Source organism: Punica granatum, chromosome 6 (assembly GCF_007655135.1).
Source record: "Punica granatum isolate Tunisia-2019 chromosome 6, ASM765513v2, whole genome shotgun sequence".
NCBI classification, from domain to species: Eukaryota; Viridiplantae; Streptophyta; class Magnoliopsida; order Myrtales; family Lythraceae; genus Punica; species Punica granatum.
Genome location: NC_045132.1, coordinates 1708220 through 1728265, shown reverse-complemented (window position 1 = coordinate 1728265; position 20046 = coordinate 1708220). Strand labels below are relative to the sequence as shown.

The 20046-nt window shown below is 39.6% G+C and overlaps 1 protein-coding gene across 2 annotated transcripts; it reads right to left on the bottom strand.

Annotated features, from left to right (window-relative positions):
- Positions 1-229: 229 nt before the first annotated feature.
- On the bottom strand, positions 230-2441 carry LOC116210230. 2 transcript variants are annotated; one of them, XM_031544079.1, is made up of 9 exons: positions 2193-2440; positions 2009-2095; positions 1855-1913; positions 1668-1763; positions 1485-1562; positions 1149-1211; positions 888-1061; positions 637-732; positions 230-512 (listed from the first exon to the last, which is right to left on the bottom strand). In XM_031544079.1, exons 1-9 carry the CDS (start codon positions 2359-2361, stop codon positions 429-431), a joined length of 906 nt encoding a protein of 301 aa, XP_031399939.1. In that variant the 5' UTR covers positions 2362-2440; the 3' UTR covers positions 230-428. The 2 variants fall into 2 exon arrangements, with proteins under 2 accessions (XP_031399939.1, XP_031399940.1); XM_031544080.1 differs by lacking the exon at positions 1485-1562 and having other exon boundaries at positions 2193-2441.
- Positions 2442-20046: the final 17605 nt, after the last annotated feature.

The window sequence follows — 20046 nt, the reverse complement described above, 5'->3', positions numbered from 1 at the left end:
AAAATTCAACATTCAATAGAAGACCCTTTCTTTTTTCTTTCCAATATTTGCCGTTGCACCTCGACAAGCCTAGCCTATCTCCATGGTGGGGAGTGTGGAATACGACATTTACTTGGAGATTTCATTCATTTAAATGTTCACGATTTACTAAAATATGCTAGTATAAGCTCAGTTATTCGCACGTTATTTTTAGGTGAACATCTGAATTCAAACTAGAGATTGCGATAACTGAGACTTAGTCAAGTACGAGTATTTTCTCTTTTTTCTGTCCCGCCTTTGGGATGAATCGAGTATGAACGGTTCTCAACAACATATTTGATAAGTATGATCAAGCTTTTCCCTCGAAAAAATAAGCAAATAACAAATGTGCACATACGAAACCATGCCACAAATACTTAGCAGCACCGAAATGTTTGGCTCCTATACTTTTATAGCAACTTTGGCCCTGCGCGCTCCATCAACTGGGACAATCGCTCTTTCCAATCTGAGACCTTCTCGTCTCCATTAACCACCTGAAGCCAAAGCAATCGGACTAAGTCTTGATGACCTCGATCGATTGGCAAACGAAGTTGCACCCAAAGGAAAGAAACAAAAGATTTACTGCAGAATCAAGCAAAGCAAACAGAACTCGCAGACCTCGAAGATGAAACCTGCTTGCGGGACCACGTTAATCGCTTCCACACAAATCAGTGCAGCATCCTCATTGCTTAAACTTCCCTTCACTGCACTTCCCTGTATGTTTAGAAAAAGAACACACATACAGACAATTATCTCACTTGCCTGACAATTTGACAACAACTATATTATGTACCATATCGACATGTCAAAAATGGTGAGGAAAACAATTTTACGTGCAAAGGGAACAAAATCACTGCATTTACAATTACCTCGTCGAAACAAAAGCCTTGTTGTCCGCCTGGTGCATCTTGCAATGTTCCAGCTCTGATAATGGTGCAAGGGATTCCAGAAGCCAAAAGCTTCGACTCATCTTGCTCAGCCAACTTCACTGTGTTGCCTTTCATGAGAGCTTGGATGCCGCCTGTACCTTTGTAAACAGACAACTGTAGCCTTATTAAACCGCGAGTTATCAACACTTACGGCGCAGTTCAGAGCCAGAGGTGGATGAAGAGGAAAGGAGACAGAGATACCTGAGATAAAAGAATCACGTGTTTGATGCCTTTCAAGCTGCTAATGCTGGATAAGAAACCCTCCTGGCAAGGTCAGTTAAAGGATTTGACAAACTTGAGAGGTAGATGAAATGAACAAACCATTAACTAAAACTTGTTTCATTTTTCGACTGGCTGCTACTACTTTCGTACCCAAACAATGGTAGCAAAACCACCTATCTGATGCTCCTAAAGTGTACAAAAGTTCCAAGACAATTTGATACTTTATCGTCCAATATATATGTATATAGGCAAATGTCGACCAACAAAAAAAGAAATACATCGGAAGAAAGCAAAATAACTAGTTCTGAGGCATACAGTCGGGCATATGATGGTACGGACACCTCTAAGAGCTTTGCTCAGGAACTGGTTGGTACTTGCATCTCCAGATAACGACTTCACCCAGTGTAAAGGCCACAAATTGCATCAGTACCTTCAAATTCGAAATAAGTTTTAAAAAGTTTGCAGGGAAGTGCTATCAACTATCCCGTGTTCGCTAACCTCAACATAATCCCCAAAGGCCTCAGATGCCACTCGCTTGTCGTTCACCAGGGCTTTCACTCGAGCCCGTTTCACGATCAATGAAAGTATCACCATCTACACAAGCTAGAGATCACAGAGCTCAGAACGTAACCCGACTCTCCAAAACCACGCAAATCGGACAGAAAGAAAATGCACGGCGACACACCTGTCCAATGTCACTGTCTCCATCTGTTACTAAAATTGCATCCCTGACTTCATCTTCTTCTGAATTAAGAAATTAGGGGGGAAAAAATCAAATTTTTTTCTTCACAAAATGAAAGTACGTAATTCTATGTATAGAGAATCTGAGATTAACTAGCCTGAATAATCATCATCTTCGTCTGCGGAGGATCCATCTTTAGGAAGAAGCTCGGGCGCCCCATACCATTTCCTCAATTTCGGGCCCCCTGAGACGGCAAAATCGAGGGAACCGCATGAATTCCAGCACAAATTAGCGGGTGCGTGAAGCTACATAAAAGTGCCACAGGTCTATTTGCAGGGTACCTTCAATATAGTCGAGGATTTGGTCCACGAAGCTGATCTTCTTCTTGGCAGAGCAGCCGACAAGAGCTCGCTTCGTCTTACGGAAACTGACCGGAAAATGTGTCGGCTTCGCGTCAGTCGTAGTTCTGGAGAGGAGTGAAGCTTGCAGAGAAGGAAGAGGAATCGCCATTGCCGGACCTTCTCAAAGCTCTCTCTCCCCCGCACTTCTCGTCCAACCGTTGCCCGCGAACGGTGGCGGAAGAAGAAAGGATAGAATTGAAATTGGGGGAATACCATTTTGGACCCCGAAGTTTGACGATTAGTTCATTTCGCACCCTGAAGTACACACCGTGCCGAAGAGAGCCCTAAAGTTTCGCATTCTCTCGTTCCGTAGCGATGGTGACGAGCCTACAGGCCTGATTTGTATTTGTTACGGACCTAAGAATCGGGTTAAATCCACATGTAATCATCATGCTCTCGATCAACCTGCACAAAGGGAAAGATCGGGGTGATGGCCCGATTTCCCTCTCTGATGCTCAAATCAACTAGGGTTTCATGAGAATAAAGAGTATCTAATCTCTTCCACAATGGACGTACCTCGATATTTATAAATGATCATAAAAATATACATTACCGTATTTACTAGCGAGATTCTCTATATATTCGGCAAATACCGTATCGAAATAAATTAGGAAGTCGCCAATAAACTCTCCCATCCATATTAAGCCAACCACCCGCTTCGCTAAGCAAACCAGGGCCTTCCCAGTGAGCCCAACTCAACAAGCTACATGGGCATATTTGGCCCATACGATACTCGGCCCAAAACTCGGTCCGTAACACTGCCCACTACTGGGGCACGTGCTTCGCACGTGTGCGTGTATAAGACTGTCATTCGTCACACTGTGAGTCACGGGCCATACCCCACATAAAGCACAAAGCTTTCACTCTCTGACCGTCGGATCAAGTCCAATCCATCCCCATATCAAGGGCCAATCTGCGTCACAGTTAACTGGTGCCCCCCTAGCCGTCAAATCGAAACCCGAATAGAGACCCTCAGGGGCATTCAATCCCGCATCGCTTCCTCTTCTTCCCCTCCCACTCGCAACCCAGCAAAGGAATTATGCCGAATTACTTTCTCTCTCTACCAACCTCAATTCTTCTCTTTCTCTCTCATCTCCTCAGCCATCTCCAGGACAAGAAACAGAGCACAGAAACCTTCAGACGCTACTCCAGCTCCTTCCGAGGTTGTCGCTGCACCTTCATCCCTGGGTGGAGGTAGGAAAGTCTTCAAGGTTAACCAAATAACCTCCAATGATTTCATAAAGACAGTTACCGACGGCCGCATCTCCAACTCCGAGAACCCAAGCTTCCCCCACACGATAAGAAGCCCGATCAGGCAAGAGAGGACGAGGTAGTGATTTGGCCGGACCAAATCTCTGCAGGGCTCCACTTCTCACTCCAGAAAGACGTCGCAGACGTGTGCAAAGCCTTCCTGATCACCCCAAGCTAGCTCTCCTCCAACTCATGGACGATCTGATTTTTGCTTCTACATCCATTGCAAGACCCAGGGGCGAAGTCGACCTTTCGCACGTTTCCCACATATGTCGCCAATGTTACGGACCTGTGAATCGGTTTAAATCCACGTGCAATCCTGGTGCACTCGATCAACTTGCGCAATGGGGAAGATTGGGGTGGTGGCTCGATTTCCATCTCCACCGCTCAAGCCAACTAGGGTTTCACGAGAATAAGGAGTATTTAATCTCTTATATAATGAACATACCTCGATATTTATAGGTGATCATAAGAATATCTATTAACTTAACTTGTGGGATTCTCTATATGTTCAACAAATGTTGTATCGAAAATAAATTAGGAAGTCATCAATAAACTCTCACATCCATGAGGAGCCAACCACCTGCTTCGTTGAGCAAACAAGGGCCTACCCAAATGAACCCAACTCAACAAGCTACGCATGTCTGTTATACCCATAGGATATTTGGCCCGGAACCAGATCCCTAACAGTATTCTAAAAATTCAACTGACCTCGTCTTGTCTCGTGATATGCATGACACTAGTTAGGATAGTCAATTGATATGAATCTCACCATAATTGATAATTAGGATCAAACCATTTATAAAGGAATTTTTTGAACTTATAATTTGAAAAAAAAAAAAAGGTGATAATTAGGATCAAATCATTTATAAAGGAATTTTTTTAACTTATAATTTGAAAAAAAATCCTCTTTCAAATCACGTATCAAAGATCTTTTTGTTCAATATGGTATGATTTTCTTTTTGTTTTTCAATGAGATCATGAGATTTCTTAATCTATCTATATAAAATAATAAAAATCAAGTCGAAGTTTCAGGAAATATCACGTAAAGACAAAGCCAATCTCCCGTTGGGTGGCCTCTCGATTGCTAGCTAATAAGGACGCGACAAATGCCTAAAGTATATGGTGTCAAATCATCCAAGAAGTCCAAAAATCCAGGCCTTGATCATAAATATATGGTACTGGACACCCCTCCTTTCATTAATTTATTAAATTTTAATAATTTGTTAGTTATGGAGTATGAAATGACATTTCATAAAATTATATAAATGTATTGTATCCGTTTTCACATCATTTATATACAATTTCCTGTTTTAGAGTCGAGTTATAGGAGATGTTAATAAGTACAGATGTTATAGTAGGATCTGGTTATGGCCTCCCCTTGGTTTCCTGCGGTGGATCATCACAAGCAACAATAATATAGTGAGGCCATTCGAAAATAGTAAGAGCATATTCTTCTTTAATCGCATTATCAGCATCAATAACATAGACCGAATGCGGTGGTAATGCCCTTGCTTCTGGTCTCTTTGCTCCTGCTATAGGGATGGCATTTGAGGAAAAAAGCTAGAAATTTTCTTGGACTGTCCATGTACAATTCGTGCGTCTCAAGGAGATTGACAGTTACAGTTACATTGACTTTTAAAAAAAGACATTTTATAATATGACTGATCTCATATGGCGAAAACTTATGGAAACTCTCTCATCTTGAAACTGACTCACTCGACTATATATATATATATATATATATATATATCTTACTTCACTAGCATTTTATACGAATCGACCATTTTAATTGTATTTCATTCTTTAAGAGAATTCTTCACCTTTATATAGTAATTTATGAGCATAAATATGTGTAAGAATGTTTCTTATATGTATATATAATATGTCATTTTCAACTATTTGTCCATTCACGATTTTATTTATTATATTATATATTTTTAGATTTTAATGCTGCGTTTGGTTTCATAGTAGGATTTTAAAATCAGTTTTTGATTTTAAAAAAGAGTGGTATAAATGGGACCCACCCTTTGACTTTGTATGAATTATTTTGTTTTGTTGTGAAAAAATGTGGTATAAATGGGGCCCACTCTTTAAATTTGTATGAGTTATTTTGTTTTGTTGTGGGTAAAATTAAGTTATAATTGTGATTCTAAAATTTCATCCACAAACCAAACAAGCCCTAAACAATCGTAAAAAATATGTTGACACGAATTACCTCTAACCCACGCATATGCACTGGCAAGTGGTCTAGTTGACTAAGAATAATCCTCCTTGGGCGCTCATTTATCTTTGGGATTTTTACCTTAAATGGCACATGGTTTACGCGTTTTGTCAAATCTATTCCATGCTTTTTTTTTTGTCAACTATATCCCATGGTTTACATTTTGCTTCAAATCTATCCCGCCGTTATATCTCCGTCAACGTCTAACAGTTTTGCTACAGTAACATTTTTTATCCGGAATAAATTTGAGAAAAAATTAAAATCACGGGATAGTTTTAAGGAAATAATTAAAATCATATGATTGATTTGGGACAAAATTGAAATCATAGGATAGATTTGGAGCATACTAACGTTTCATTAACGGACAACAAAAACGGCGAGATAGATTTCGAGAAAAATATAAACCATGAAATATATTTGACAAAAAAACATATGATAGATTTGATAAAAGGCGTAAATCATGAGACATTTGACGTAAAAACCCCTTTATCGTTTGCCAAGGGAATTACACAAGGGAAGGAGTAATTTTCACCTCACTTGTGCTCATGAATTAGCTAGGCCAATTGAGAAAGTAGCGATAAGGATTTTTCATCGAAGATTTCACATGTCGACTAAGACTAATCATTTGTGGAGTGTTGAACCATACAAGTAGCATCTCAATTACATAAGCAGTTGCCTTGAACATCCTGAGTTCGAGTCTTTTTCTGTGCAACTGCAGTTCTTCTAAAACCAGAGCTATGTACATAACCAAGAATGTTTGTAAGGAGTATACACGAATTGAGGGAGCTCATGTAAGTTATCTCCTACTATCATTAACACCTTTTTTGGATATTGAGGAGATTTTATTGATTCTCCATAATTCATGTTTGGATAGAACTATGAAGGGATGGCAAGAAAATTATGAGCACGTTATCATTAATTGGTAAGGCACATAAAGACCTTCACCAAAATAAAAATAAAAATAAAAACGAATTCTTCGAAAAAAAAATACCGCATTATAGATTTCTCTCCTCAAACACAAACACTAAAAAAAAAAAAGAGAGTCATATTCTCAATTACTGGCCCAGAGAAAAAGGTAGAGAAACAGAGCAAGATGAATGAGAACCCTAACAAAATTTTCCAGAGTTCCACCTTATATACATGTACATATATATATGTGTACAGACCTCTCAACACTCGACGGGATAAATTATATAATATTATGTATCTTGGGTTGGACTAATTTTGTAATTTTGTGAATAAACGAGGGGTACATATGTCTTTTTGCAGCTTACTCCATAACCCATGGGATTGGTGGAATTGAAAAATTAGGTTTGAAATTTATCCCTTAATAGACCGATCTGATTTAGCTAGATTAGTCGTAACCCAATTAGATTTTCGAATATCATGGTTTACACTGAAAAAAATTAGACTTTGAACAGTTATAGAGGGTTAAGTTAGTCCACCATATTCCTCCATAAACCTTCAACATTTTATTACCAAACACTGAATACCTTCATCCCTCCATAAGTCATCCCTCCATAAGTCATCCCTCCATAGCCCCATGAACCTCAATCCAAACACAATGTAAGCGCCTCAGTGGAAGGCTGTGCTCTATAAGACTATAGCTATATCGGATAAAACTCCGAGGTCTGAAAAGGGTGTGATTGCTCACTATCAAAACTCCTTATTTTTTTTATTTTTTATTTTTTACAAAAGGAAAATACATAAGGAGCAGTAAGGATGAAGAAGAACCACGTCCTTTAGATAAAATCGAGGTCTAACGTGTGGAATTGTAGGACTTCTGCACGTGTGGAAGTAGGTCATCAGAGTCTCTTATAATAAATAGATAGATATACGACCTTTGATTCTGATTCATTCCATTTTCGTAAGTTTATCCTAAAATCCTCCTCCTCCTAAGTCGACACTCACTCAAGCATTGGAACGATCAATTTAAACTGTAACCCTTGTTTGACTTCTCACGGTTTTCGCTCCGGCTGTAATAAGGTGCTGCTGGATTAGAAGCCCCCTATGTAGCGACTAGTAGCCGAAGAGGATCTATCACCTTTCGAAAGGCTATTCTAGCCTGTTCCCGACTCCAAGCAGTCCCAAGCCTATTGCCGTAACCTTATATTCTAGACGATTCCTCTGTTCATGTAGGAATTGAATGGACACATACAGCTAATAGATGCTACTCAGCATAGTTCCTAGGTTGACAATTCCTAGAAGCTTACCAATCTTGCCTGTTTTAGCAACATGGAATATTCCATGGGGTTTTCCATCAACGATATCGTACGTCAAAATTGATTATTGAACAGAAGACAACTTCATATATCTTTATTCACAAATTCAATCAACCTTTTCCAAGAAGAAGACAGCCATGCCCCTTTTTTACTATGGAATTGCTGCGGTTGCCTCCGTTGTCATCGTGGTGTCAATCTACAACCTCATAGTTATGACACGGTGCATCTTTAGGACCTCCATGATCTCCGTGCAGATAAACTCCCGAGCCATGGTCAACCACAAGCCGGCGTGTTCGGCCTCGTCATCCTTCCAGTACAAGCTGGAGGAGGTCAGGAACACAGACGTGGGTGCGGAGACCAAATGCACCGTGTGCCTCTCGACCTTCGAGGACGAGGATCCCATGCGGCAGCTCCCGAGGTGTAATCACCTGTTCCACGCTGCATGCATCGAGAAGTGGCTGGGCTCATCATTCCAACTGCCCAATCTGCCGCACGCCGGTCGACCGACTGTCTTTTGGAGATGAGTCGAGGCCAATGGCTGCCGAGAGTTCGTGAGAAGTCATGCTAAATGACCATGTATCGGTATGAGAATCTCATCAGTCTCGGCACTTCCTTTGCAATGGCACTTTTATCAATGAGTATTAATTGATTTCAATGATGGGATAGAAAGTTCGAGTTTCTTAGGACATCTGACTGGTTTCGATTAATCCGACATATGCTTACCTGATGAACATGTACGAACATGGTAACTATGAATCTGACCCATACTTGCGCAAAACCATGGACATGCTTTTTTGGGTAAAGTGAGGCTAGCTAGCTTATATATATCATTAATCGCTGGATCAAACTTGCCTTCTATGATCGATGAATATGAGATTCTGTGAGGAACAACACAAGCCTACGCGTGCACATCCAGTAATGAAGATGAAATCCGGAACTTCTTAATTTTTTTTTTAATAGAAAAACGGATCTAAGCCCGGTACAAATAAAAGAAAGAAAATTTAAGAAAAGAAAAAATGGGATAAGGAAATCCTAATATATCGCTGAAAAGCAGTGTTCCCATTTTAGATGAGGGATACTGGAAACAATGAAACTCAAGCGTCAACTGAAGAGCTCTTCTTGCGAGCCAATTCGCGCAGGTATTTCCTTTTCAAAAGGTACGATTGACTCCTATATTTCAAATGGTCCAGCCACCAGCTCTTGAATAGGATCAACCAAGATGGTTAATTCATAGTTGAAGTGCACATGGGTCTCAACTAAGAATGAGGTTGCGGACCACTTCAGAATCCAGCTCCAATTTGATATGCGTATACTTGCGTTGCCAAGCTTGTTCAAGGCCTGTGAGTACGATCCGTAGCTCGGCCACCACAGCTGAAGCAATTCTAATGTTCTGCACATAACCAAAGATACATTGTCCATCCTTATCAATTAATAGACCACCGGCGCCAGCAGGCCCCGATTACCGGCCGAGGCTCCATCGAATATATACATATATAAAAGCTAGAGCGAAGCATCACACGATGCCACGTAGGGGAAGCCTAAGCTCTAATTGAGTGACTCTTTGAGTCTCAACCCATGAAATTTTAAAAAATGACAGTATTATGGTGCCACCTCATTGATAGAATCCCAAAAGTCTCTTAACTTACAAAAGTCGAAAGGTTACTAACCGATTGAATTTTAAAAGGTCATAATGTATATGAAAGTACAAAAACTTATAACCCTTGGAAGTCTAAAAGTCTCCTACTCAAGGACGTCAGAAAATCCTATATAGTGGACGTGTATCTCCCTTACTACCGATAAAAAAATATTTTCTTTTAAAATATTCTTACTTGGAGATCTATTACCATTAGATTGCTTCGACTTTTCTACCTAAGACAAAAAGGATGTGGTAGTCGCAAGATTCTGCATAATTTTAAGATGATGAGATCAAGTTATCATGATTTTGTTAGTTGAATGTAATGGAATTTTCCATTTTCTATTGATTTTTTTTGAGTTTGCTGTGTTTTGATGATTATAAATTGATTATTGGTGTTCTTATTGATTCCAAATAATTTTTTAATGTGCATATAGAGTAGTTATATGATCGAGGAAACATTGTGGGATATGTATAACTTGTTGATACTATTTAAAATTTATATATGGGGAGTGTTAACTGGGCTTGAACATACATGGAGTCTTGGATTTAAGAAGGTGATTCTCGAGGTGGATTCTGAAATGGTCTGTAAGCTTGTTTCGAGCTTTGGTCGCGGTGCTCCCCATGTCTCACTTCTAGTCGAGTCCATCAAGGATTTAATCAAGAGGGATTGGTGTTAGAGTGATTCATAAATACTGAGAAGGAAATTCATGCGCAAATTAGCTGGCACGAAATTCCTTATAAATGTCTTTAAATACACACCTCTTTCATCAGCCGCTGACTAACCGATGAGCGCTATTATTTAGCGATGTCATCAGATCTCCATGCTCCGGCCTTTGTCTTTCTTAATTTTTATTTTGTATTAGGTCTAGGGCCCGTTGTCTTACTACCAAAAAAAATTATATATATTTTTCAATTGATTACTAAATAAACATACAAATTCTATATATTAGACTGTGTATTAGGCAGAATTCTCGTATCAATTATTCTAATTATGTTATACGGTATATCTCGTGTTCCAAATAGTGGTAATGGTTTCGTTATTTCAACAGCTCTAGTCCGCACATATGCGCGGACCTTTCGTCTAGTCTTTCTTAATTTTATATGTTGGATTCAGGTATCATTACATTGAATCTTCTTTCTACAAAAATATCCTATCTACGGAAATTCCTCGGATGAATTTTCATTGTCCCAGGTACGGGTTTGCTTTTTCTTTTAATGGGCTATATAAAGCCCATATTGTTAGGCATTTCAAGCCAGAATTTATAAATGGGATGGGATAAGTGAATCATGTCGGCCCATACAACCTTTAACCGACCTGTCAAAGATTACGAGATGCATGACCCGTGCTATACGTGAATATTTAAAAAAAAAGTAAAAGTTTTATTATAATAGATATATTAATTGATGGATAATAAATTTTGAAGGAGGAAAAAAACAACTATTAGTTGACATTGATCCATAAAACAACTATATGTATCGCTTTAAATTGCTAAAATGCATCCATAAGACTCATTATGAGGGGAATCAAACTTCCAGAAAATGGAAACGAATATGTGGAATGAATGTCAAGGTCGAGGGTTAAAAGTTGAAAATATTTCATACAAAGTTAAGGATGTGTAAAAAATTTCTTTAAATTGTCCAGAAAAAACTTTTTTCTTTTTAATTTATAATTTTCATTACTCTTATCTTTCACCATTTCTTTTATAAAGTAAAAAAAAAATTTACCATCCTTCTCGGCATAGTTCAGGGGTCTCACTGCCATCGAATTTGTGGGGATGACCCGCTGCTAAACACGGGACCACAGTCGACGATAATGAAACCCTTGAACCATACCGAGGAGGACGAAAAAATTTTCTCCTCAAATAAAGGGAAAAAGCAAATCCACTTGGAAAATTTTTCTCCATGAATATAAATAAACAATTTTCTTGGGATCCCCGAAAAATGTTGCCCCCACACACTTCCACTTTTTCGAACCCTAAAAACACGTAAGTTTCCTTCTCTATCCAAGCAAAAGGGAAGTACCCATTTGCAGATCCATGGGTAATTTGGGTATTTAAGAGTAAAATGATGGCATTCCCCACGTTTAAACACCTATGTGCATAGGCCCTATATCATGTGGATCGCATGTGTTATTTATATTTATTTATTTATTTATTGAAAGTCCTTACGATATGACCTTGATGGATCTACAAAGCGATGACAATAGTGGGGGCTAATCACTTATGAGGATTGATTATGGGACATGTTAGTTTTCGAGTCGAATGCTAACAACACTGCATAATGCTTTGTTTGTTTTGTCCACATGGCATACTCTTATTTGCTAGGTTGTGGGACCCCCATTCCTAGAACAGGAGCGTAAGGGTCAAGTCACATGGCAATCAGGACAATCTCCGCACGTGTTGAACCTATATAGTAAATCTATGAGCTTGACCTATAGGTTCGGTTCGTAGGCCCATTTTATTGTTCTGGCCCGTTCGTATATCCACAATCTCTACCCTTCCAATATTAATTATTATTTTCTCCCATAATTTCTTTAATTAATCTTCCGAGCAAAACAAAAAAAAAATTAAGTTTTACACGACACAAGATGTGTGACACTGCTGATTAATTGCTTGAACTTTTTTTTTTGTTTATAAATTATTAATGATGCGGAAGAGGACATATAGTTGACAGACAATATTTATATATATACAATTGATTTCTCTTACTTAGCTTAGCTGGTTTCAAAAATGGGGAAGAGAAAAAAACAACTAATTAATTAATTGATTTAATTGATTGATTGATTAATGCAAAGGGATGTCTAAAATCAAACGAACATTTGTGGATGGGCATGTTAGCATGATGTGAAAGGAAAAGAACCTAGCATGCATATATGTGTATATATATAGAAACACACACACTCATATATATATATATATATATATATATATAATATTATATATATACACGCACGCACGCGTATGAGAAGCCAACTTGCGCTCAAACCCAATCCTAGCACATAATAATATATATATATATATATATATATACACACACACACATACAGAGTGTGTATGGGGTCCTATACTATTTGATATAGGTCCAATAGAATGTCAAAAATTTGTCTAGTCTAGGGTTTTGACTATTGTAGAGAGTTACTATCCCAAAAATCAATCAAACCATATTTAGCAGCACATTTGCCTATCATATGAGCCAACTCTACAGGTTGTTGAGGATACCCATCAAATGGGCGCAGTTCGAAGCGATTCCAAATAGATCCGGTGGGGTCCTGCGGGAGCCGGCAAGAGCCGTTTGGAGGATGAGGGAGTCTGTGTATAGTGCTTGGGCCTGACATCCAAAGCGAATTGCTAGACAAAGTCCGACGCAACAAGCTAAGCCTTCCGCACGCAGAAGGGAGTCACCTGGCATTGAAGAAAAAGCTATGCCCACTACTTGTGCTGGGTCCGAGAGTATTACTGCTGCACCAAAAAGGGTTGATGTGGTTGTAGTTGTCTGTATAGATCCGTCTGTAACGATTCTCTAAAAAGTAGGCACCAGTAGTGCCTTGTGGGGCGGTTCTACTAGCTGGGTGGTAGATTGCCCTATAATCAATGGGCAAGTGAGTTCGGCAATAAGAATATCTCTCCTAGTTGAACTTATGCGATGCATGACTCGAGATGCTGATGGAGTGGCTCTAGAGAATTCTACATCGTTGCGTTCTAGCCAAATGCACTAGCACGCTACACATATATACAGTAGAGACTCTCTATCTAACGTAGATCCTCCAGTTGGATCGAATAACAACCAATCTCCGAACGAGGATAAAGCCGATAGATTCAACACGAACATCACATTCAGAAGCAAACCAAACTCTAGACGCAGAGGAACACGTCCACATGAGGTGGTCCTGAGACTCATCTTGTGATAGGCAGAGCCGGCATTGGGTTTCGTTGGTAATACGTTGATGATGGAGCCCCATGTGTAGCGGAAGGGCGCCTGATTCCCCTTGCCAAATAAATAGTTTAATTTTGGACAAAACTTGCAATGCCCACAGTTTGGTCCAGAAAGAGTTTGTGTTCGTGGAAGAGCCCGATGAGGACCCTTCTTGAGCATCATCTTTGTACATGATCAGGGTTGAGTATCCAGATTTCGTGGAGTAGACTACACTAGAATGAGGCCTCCAACTTAGTGTATCTGCACGAGTCCAAGAAGGGAGAGCAATATTGGCAATGCATTGGACAATAAATTCTGGAAGTCGAGCTCGGAGCCATTCTAGGTTCCATGTTCGTGTAGAAGGTCAGAAAGTACTGGCTATCAATGTGCCAATGATGGCCTTACTATCCGCCGCCTATGCTAGCAGAGGGTCGTAGTTCGATACTCATTGGTCTGTCTAGAAGTTGATTGAATGGCCATCCCTACCATCCAGATCTCCAAATCGATCCCAGTAGCAAGAGTTGTCTTGTTTGAAGAATTGATCTCCATACTGGAGAGTCTCGTGACCTGGGGGAGTAGCTGAAAAACCGTGTGTCATTCAAGTACTTCCTTCACATTACCGTTGCCCATAGAGAGTCTTGTTTCACGAGAAATCTTCATCCCTGCTTCGCGAGAAGTGCCTGATTGAATTCCTCAAGGCATCGAAAGCCGAGGCCTCCGCAGCTTTTGACTTGCGTGATTTTCGTCCATCTTACTCATGGTATCCCTTGCCGTGCCATATCTCCGCTCCACCAGAACTTGCGGATTAGGGCTTCGATATCTCGAATGGCACCGTTAGAGAGAGTCATGCAAGACAAAGTATATGTAGGAATGGTGGCAGATAGGGTGGACTTGATGAGAACCTCTTTGCCTGTAGGACTTGGAAACTTTGTCATCCATCCTTGTATTTTGCTACGGATACGATCAAATATGGCGTTTGAAGCCTGTCGACCTTTATATTGCCAACAGATTTGTAGGCCTAGATACTTGTCAGTGGGCGTCATCTTCTAAATGCGTAACCTCTGTTGGAAGTGCTCCTGGATTGTCGCCGGGGTGTCTCGACTGAAAAGAATGCTCGACTTTTCACAATTAATCTACTATCCCGAGACAGCATCATATTCTGCTAGGACTCTCCGAAAAGCACTTAATTCAACTGTTGTGGCTTCGAGAAATAGTAGGTTGTTATCGACAAAGAAGAGATACGTCAGCCCGTCCGTTGATCTATGTGGTCGTATCCCTTGGATATTTCCCTATAGTTGTTAATAAACAAAGTTTTCTATCAAGGCCTGGGCGCACAAGAAGAACAAATACCGAGATAAGGAGTTCCCTTGTCTAAGACCACGGGTTGGGATGAATTCCGAGGTTTGTCGACCATTGAGTAATACCGAAAAGGACAACATTGAGACGCACTCCATTATCAACTGGGTGGATACTGGCGGGGAAGGACATCCTATGGAGGATCGCCTCCAGGAAATCTCATTCCACCCGGTCATAAACCTTGCTCATGTCTATCTCGATTGCTGTTGGACCTTTACTTGTCCGTCTCCTACGTTTAATCACAAGAAATAATAGATCATGCTCCAACAACATGTTGTCGGTTATAAGGCGTCCCGGAGCAAAGGCATCAAGACTAGTTTGAGACGGTTAGATAGCATAGCACCTTTGCAATGATCTTGTACATGGGTAGGGCATAGGCTGATGGGTCGCCAATCATTAAAAGTCTCCGGGTGTTCTTTTTTCGGAATCAGAGTGATGAGAGCGTTTTGTTGAACTCTCTCGTCGATGGTATAGTTGCTCAAGTTTCAGTTCAACCACTATTTTCCTCTGTAATATCAGTTGGTGAGTCTAGGCTTTCCAAGCATTGTTTAACTTCCAGAATACGAGCCAGTAGATATCCAAAAACATTCCTTATTATTCCATCGTCTGAGAGTGACAGCCGTAGATTGCAGTTTACGGGCCATGATTGTTGAACCGTGCTAGGGAGATTTGGGTGAGTGAGCCACATATTTTCAAATCTGAATGGCTTCCGCCTTGAGACTCCTGATACTTGGGGAGAAGTGTCAAAGGAGGATAGGGCAGTGATCCTAGTCGATCGCCTATTGATGTTGTGGTAGTGTTGCCTCTGGAAAAAAGAAACCTCCAATTAGTTTAACCTAAATGACCAATCCAAAACGTTCTCCGATAAGAGACGATCCTTCTGATGCGATTCTCGCCAAGAATGACGAGACTCGACAACTAAAGGAACCCAAGATTGTTCCACAATCAGATTTGAGTGACGAAACCTCAACCCGTTGTTTATAACATAAATAAGAACCTTGGTATAACTAACCTCAACCCGTTGTTTAATGCGAAACAAGAACCTCGGTATATAGGAAGACGCCACAAACGGTGATGGAAAGCCGTTTGATAAGTCGATGATGAACGCCACGGAAACTTCCGATAAGTTCGAATTAGTTCTTCAAGAACCAAAGAGAATACTCTCACAATTTTCTGAATGTTCCTTTTAAAAATTGACTAAGATGAATTTATATAGACACAAACTAATCCTAATCTAGCCATATCTCATCTAAAGATAAGGAAAATAAAACCTAGAATATCGATAGAAATATGACATAATCTATAAAGATATGAAATCTAATGATATCTCCATGAGATTTAAATTTTAAACAAATCTGATGATATCTTCTCTTGATCATCAAATATTCTAGAAACTTCCTTAAACACTTGCTGAATTTAACCTTGTCCGGAATCTTCTATAACTTGAATCAAATTGATGAATTTTTTGTTGATCACATGATTCATGTCCAATGGGCTTCCACGAATTTGCTTGAGCCCAAACCTCTTGAATCAGGCCGTTGAGTTCATCTTTAAACTTCTTTGCTTGTGCTCGCGTAATCGGTCCAATTGGAACTTGAATTAGATCCCTTGAAGTCGTGCTACGATTTGCATCATTCCCTTCCTCTTGAAAAGGATTTGTCCTCAAATCATCACCTACATCAAAAGGAAGCAAATCAGCAACATTAAAAGTAGCACTTACATTGTACTCACCAGGTAAGTCTAGTTTATAAGCATTGTCATTGATGCGCTCCAAGACTTGAAAAGGACCATCTCCTCTTGGAAGCAATTTGGAACGTCTTTGCGCCGGAAATCTCTCTTTCCTCATATGCAACCAAACCCAATCTTCGGGTTCAAAAATCAGCTTATGACGCCCCTTGTTGGTGTGTTTTGCATACTGCTCAGTTCTTCGCTCAATGTTGAGTCTTGTTTTCTCATGAATCTGCTTGATAAATTCAGCTTTCTTTTTGCCATCTAAATTAACATGCTCAAACAAAGGTAAAGGAGATAAATCTAATGGAGTTAAAGGATTAAATCCATACACAATTTCAAATTGTGAAAATTTAGTAGTGGAATGAATAGATTTGTTATAAGCAAACTCAACATGTGGTAAACACTCTTCCCATGTTTTAATTTTTTTTTATAATTGCCCTCAACAAAGTAGACAAAGTTCTATTTACAACTTCTATTTGACCATCAGTTTGTGGGTGACAAGTAGTAGAAAACAACAGCTTAGTACCTAACTTACACCACAAAGTCTTCCAAAAATAGCTCAAGAACTTAGCATCTCTATCCGAAACAATTGTTCTAGGCATGCCATGTAACCTCACAATCTCCCTAAAGAACAAATCAGTAACATGCGAAACATCATCCGTTTTGTGACATGGAATAAAGTGTGCCATCTTAGAAAATCTATCCACAACCACAAAAATTGAATATCTCCCACGTTTAGTCCTAGGTAATCCTAACACAAAGTCCATTGAAATATCAATCCAAGGCTCACTAGAAATTGGTAAAGGAGTATACAAACCGTATTTTGTTTTAAAGGCAGTTTTCCATTCATCTCCTTCTTTCATTCTAATCTGATGATAACCACTCTTTAAATCAATTTTAGAAAATACACAAGAACCATGTAGCTCATCTAACATATCATCTAAGCGAGGAATAGGATGACGATACTTTACCGTTATGTTGTTGATTGCTCGGCAATCAACGCACATTCTCCACGTCCCATCCTTCTTAGGTGCAAGTATTACTAGAACAGCGCATGCGTTCAAGCTCTCCCTCACGTACCCTTTCTCTAACAACTCACTTACCTGCCGTTGAAGCTCCTTTGTCTCCTCAGGATTGCTCTTATAGGCTGGTCGGTTTGGAATTGTCGCACCGGGAACAAAATCAATTTGATGTTCAATCCCTCGGATTGGAGGTAACCCATGTGGTGTTTCCTCGGGAAAGACATCCTCATACTCCTGCAAAAGAGAAACAACAGAACTAGACAAAGCGAGATCAAGTTCGTTAGTATTGAAAAATGCCTCTTTGTACAAAAGTACAATCATCGGGTGATTTAAAAATATTGCTTGCCTAATTTCTCCCATTTTTGCATAAAAATTCTTTTGTTTTCTCTCTGATTTTCTCTCAATGGCCAAATTTTGATTTTCTTTTTCCCTCTCATTTTTATCGGCCTCTCTCTGATTTTCACTCTTTTTCTTCTGTTCACACTCTTTCTTTTGATCACTCTCTTTTTGCAATCTCACTTGATCCTCATATACTTGCTGCGGAGTCAATGGTACAAGAGTGATTGATCGTTGATTAAGTACAAAAGAAGTATTTGTTCGTAAAGCCATCATGCTTCACTCGTCTATCAAATTGCCATGGACGCCCTAGTAACAAATGTCCCGCTTGCATTGGCACTACATCACACAACACTTCATCTTCGTATTTACCAATTCGAAATGCAACTAACACCTGCTTGTCCACCCTTATCTCACCACTATCATTTAACCATTGCAATTTGTATGGCTTGGGGTGCTTCAGTATGGGTAGTCCCAATTTTTCCACCATTGTTGTGCTTGCGACATTAGTGCAACTATCACCATCAATAATCACACTACATACCTTGTCTTTGATGTAGCACCTAGTGTGAAAGATGTTATCCCGCTGCATTTCTTCAACTCCTTTTATTTGCAAGCTCAATGCTCTCCTTGCCACCAATGTTAATGCATCTGGAGCTAAATATCCCTCCTCGGGAGCGTCCTCCAATGGGGGCATGTCATCGGGATCACTCTTTCTTTGGAACGATGGGAATTTCATCTTAATACTACCCAAGTTATTGTCTTCCCGATTCTTATCTTCTCTAAACCGCCATCCATGTTTCCTATTACTAACAACTGAATCTCGATCATCTTCATCAAAACCAGCCCCATAATTCTCTTCATCTTCAACCCTCACTTCCCTCGGTTGAACTCTTTCCTTCCTACGTGCATTAGGAGCGTTTTGTGGCTGCTCCACACGTTTATTCTCCATCAGATCTATCCGTTCATGAAATTGCTCAAACTCCAACCTCATCACACGCCTCATCTCACTCATCATGGCCTCTATAAGTATTTTCGAATCAGCCAATTCCGTAGCACCTTCGGGAATACTCTTAGCACTGTTGTGAGACATGATTGCTGCAAAATAAAGTTAGAAAAAAATGGACCTCACAATTCTCTTCCTTACGTGTTTACACTCAAGAATGTGAATCACTCTACACTCGTGTTTTCATTCAACAAAATATGTGACTTTTAACTCTCTAATGTTCTCACCGCTCTTGCCTTTTTCCACTCGACAATTCTCTTTCAGTTCTTTTGGAACTAAACAAACAACTTCAAATTTTCCAGCAACAATTCACCAAGAACTCATTAAGGAAAATTAATGTTCAAAGGAAATTTCAGGAAGAAAAGAAGCAAGAGAAAAGGCAACCAGAATGAAGTATATCAGAATCAATGTAGATCACAAAAAAAGGGAAATAACAACTTTAGAATGGTCTGAGGTACAAAATTTGGATCAAATTAACAACGTTGTCTTCTTTCTTTTCTTTCGATCTTTTTTTTTCAGCTCTTTTTTTTTTTGCTAACAACCCACAAAGAACAAACTCGATGAAGCGAAACTCAGCAAATTGAAACAAAAAAGGATAGGATAAACCCGATTTGGAGCCTGATGCTCTGATACCAAATGATGCGATTCTCACCAAGAATGACAAGACCCGACAACTAAAGGAGCCCAAGATCGTTCCACAATCAGATTTGAGTGACGAACCCTCAACCCGTTGTTTACAACATAAACAAGAACCTTGGTATAACTGACCTCAACCCGTTGTTTAATGCGAAACAAGAACCTCGGTATATAGGAAGACGCCACAAACGGTGATGGAAAGCCGTTTGATAAGTCGATGAAGACGCCACAAACGGTGGTGGAAAGCCGTTTGATAAGTCGATGATGAACGCCACGGAAACTTCCGATAAGTTCAAATTAGTTCTTCAAGAACCAAAGAGAATACTCTTACAATTTTCTGAATGTTCCTTTTAAAAATTAACTAAGATGAATTTATATAGACACAAACTAATCCTAATCTAGCCATATCTCCTCTAAAGATAAGGAAAATAAAACCTAGAATATCGATAGAGATATGACATA

Bases quoted from the DNA above. Each gene is read 5' to 3' on its own strand.
- LOC116210230 (XM_031544079.1), bottom strand. From the start codon at position 2,361: ATGGCGATTCCTCTTCCTTCTCTGCAAGCTTCACTCCTCTCCAGAACT. The intron at 2,096-2,192 runs GTACCCTGCAAA...TTGCCGTCTCAG, and splicing joins AATCCTCGACTATATTGAAG to GGGGCCCGAAATTGAGGAAA. The intron at 1,563-1,667 runs GTTAGCGAACAC...CACTGGGTGAAG, and splicing joins CCTTTGGGGATTATGTTGAG to TCGTTATCTGGAGATGCAAG.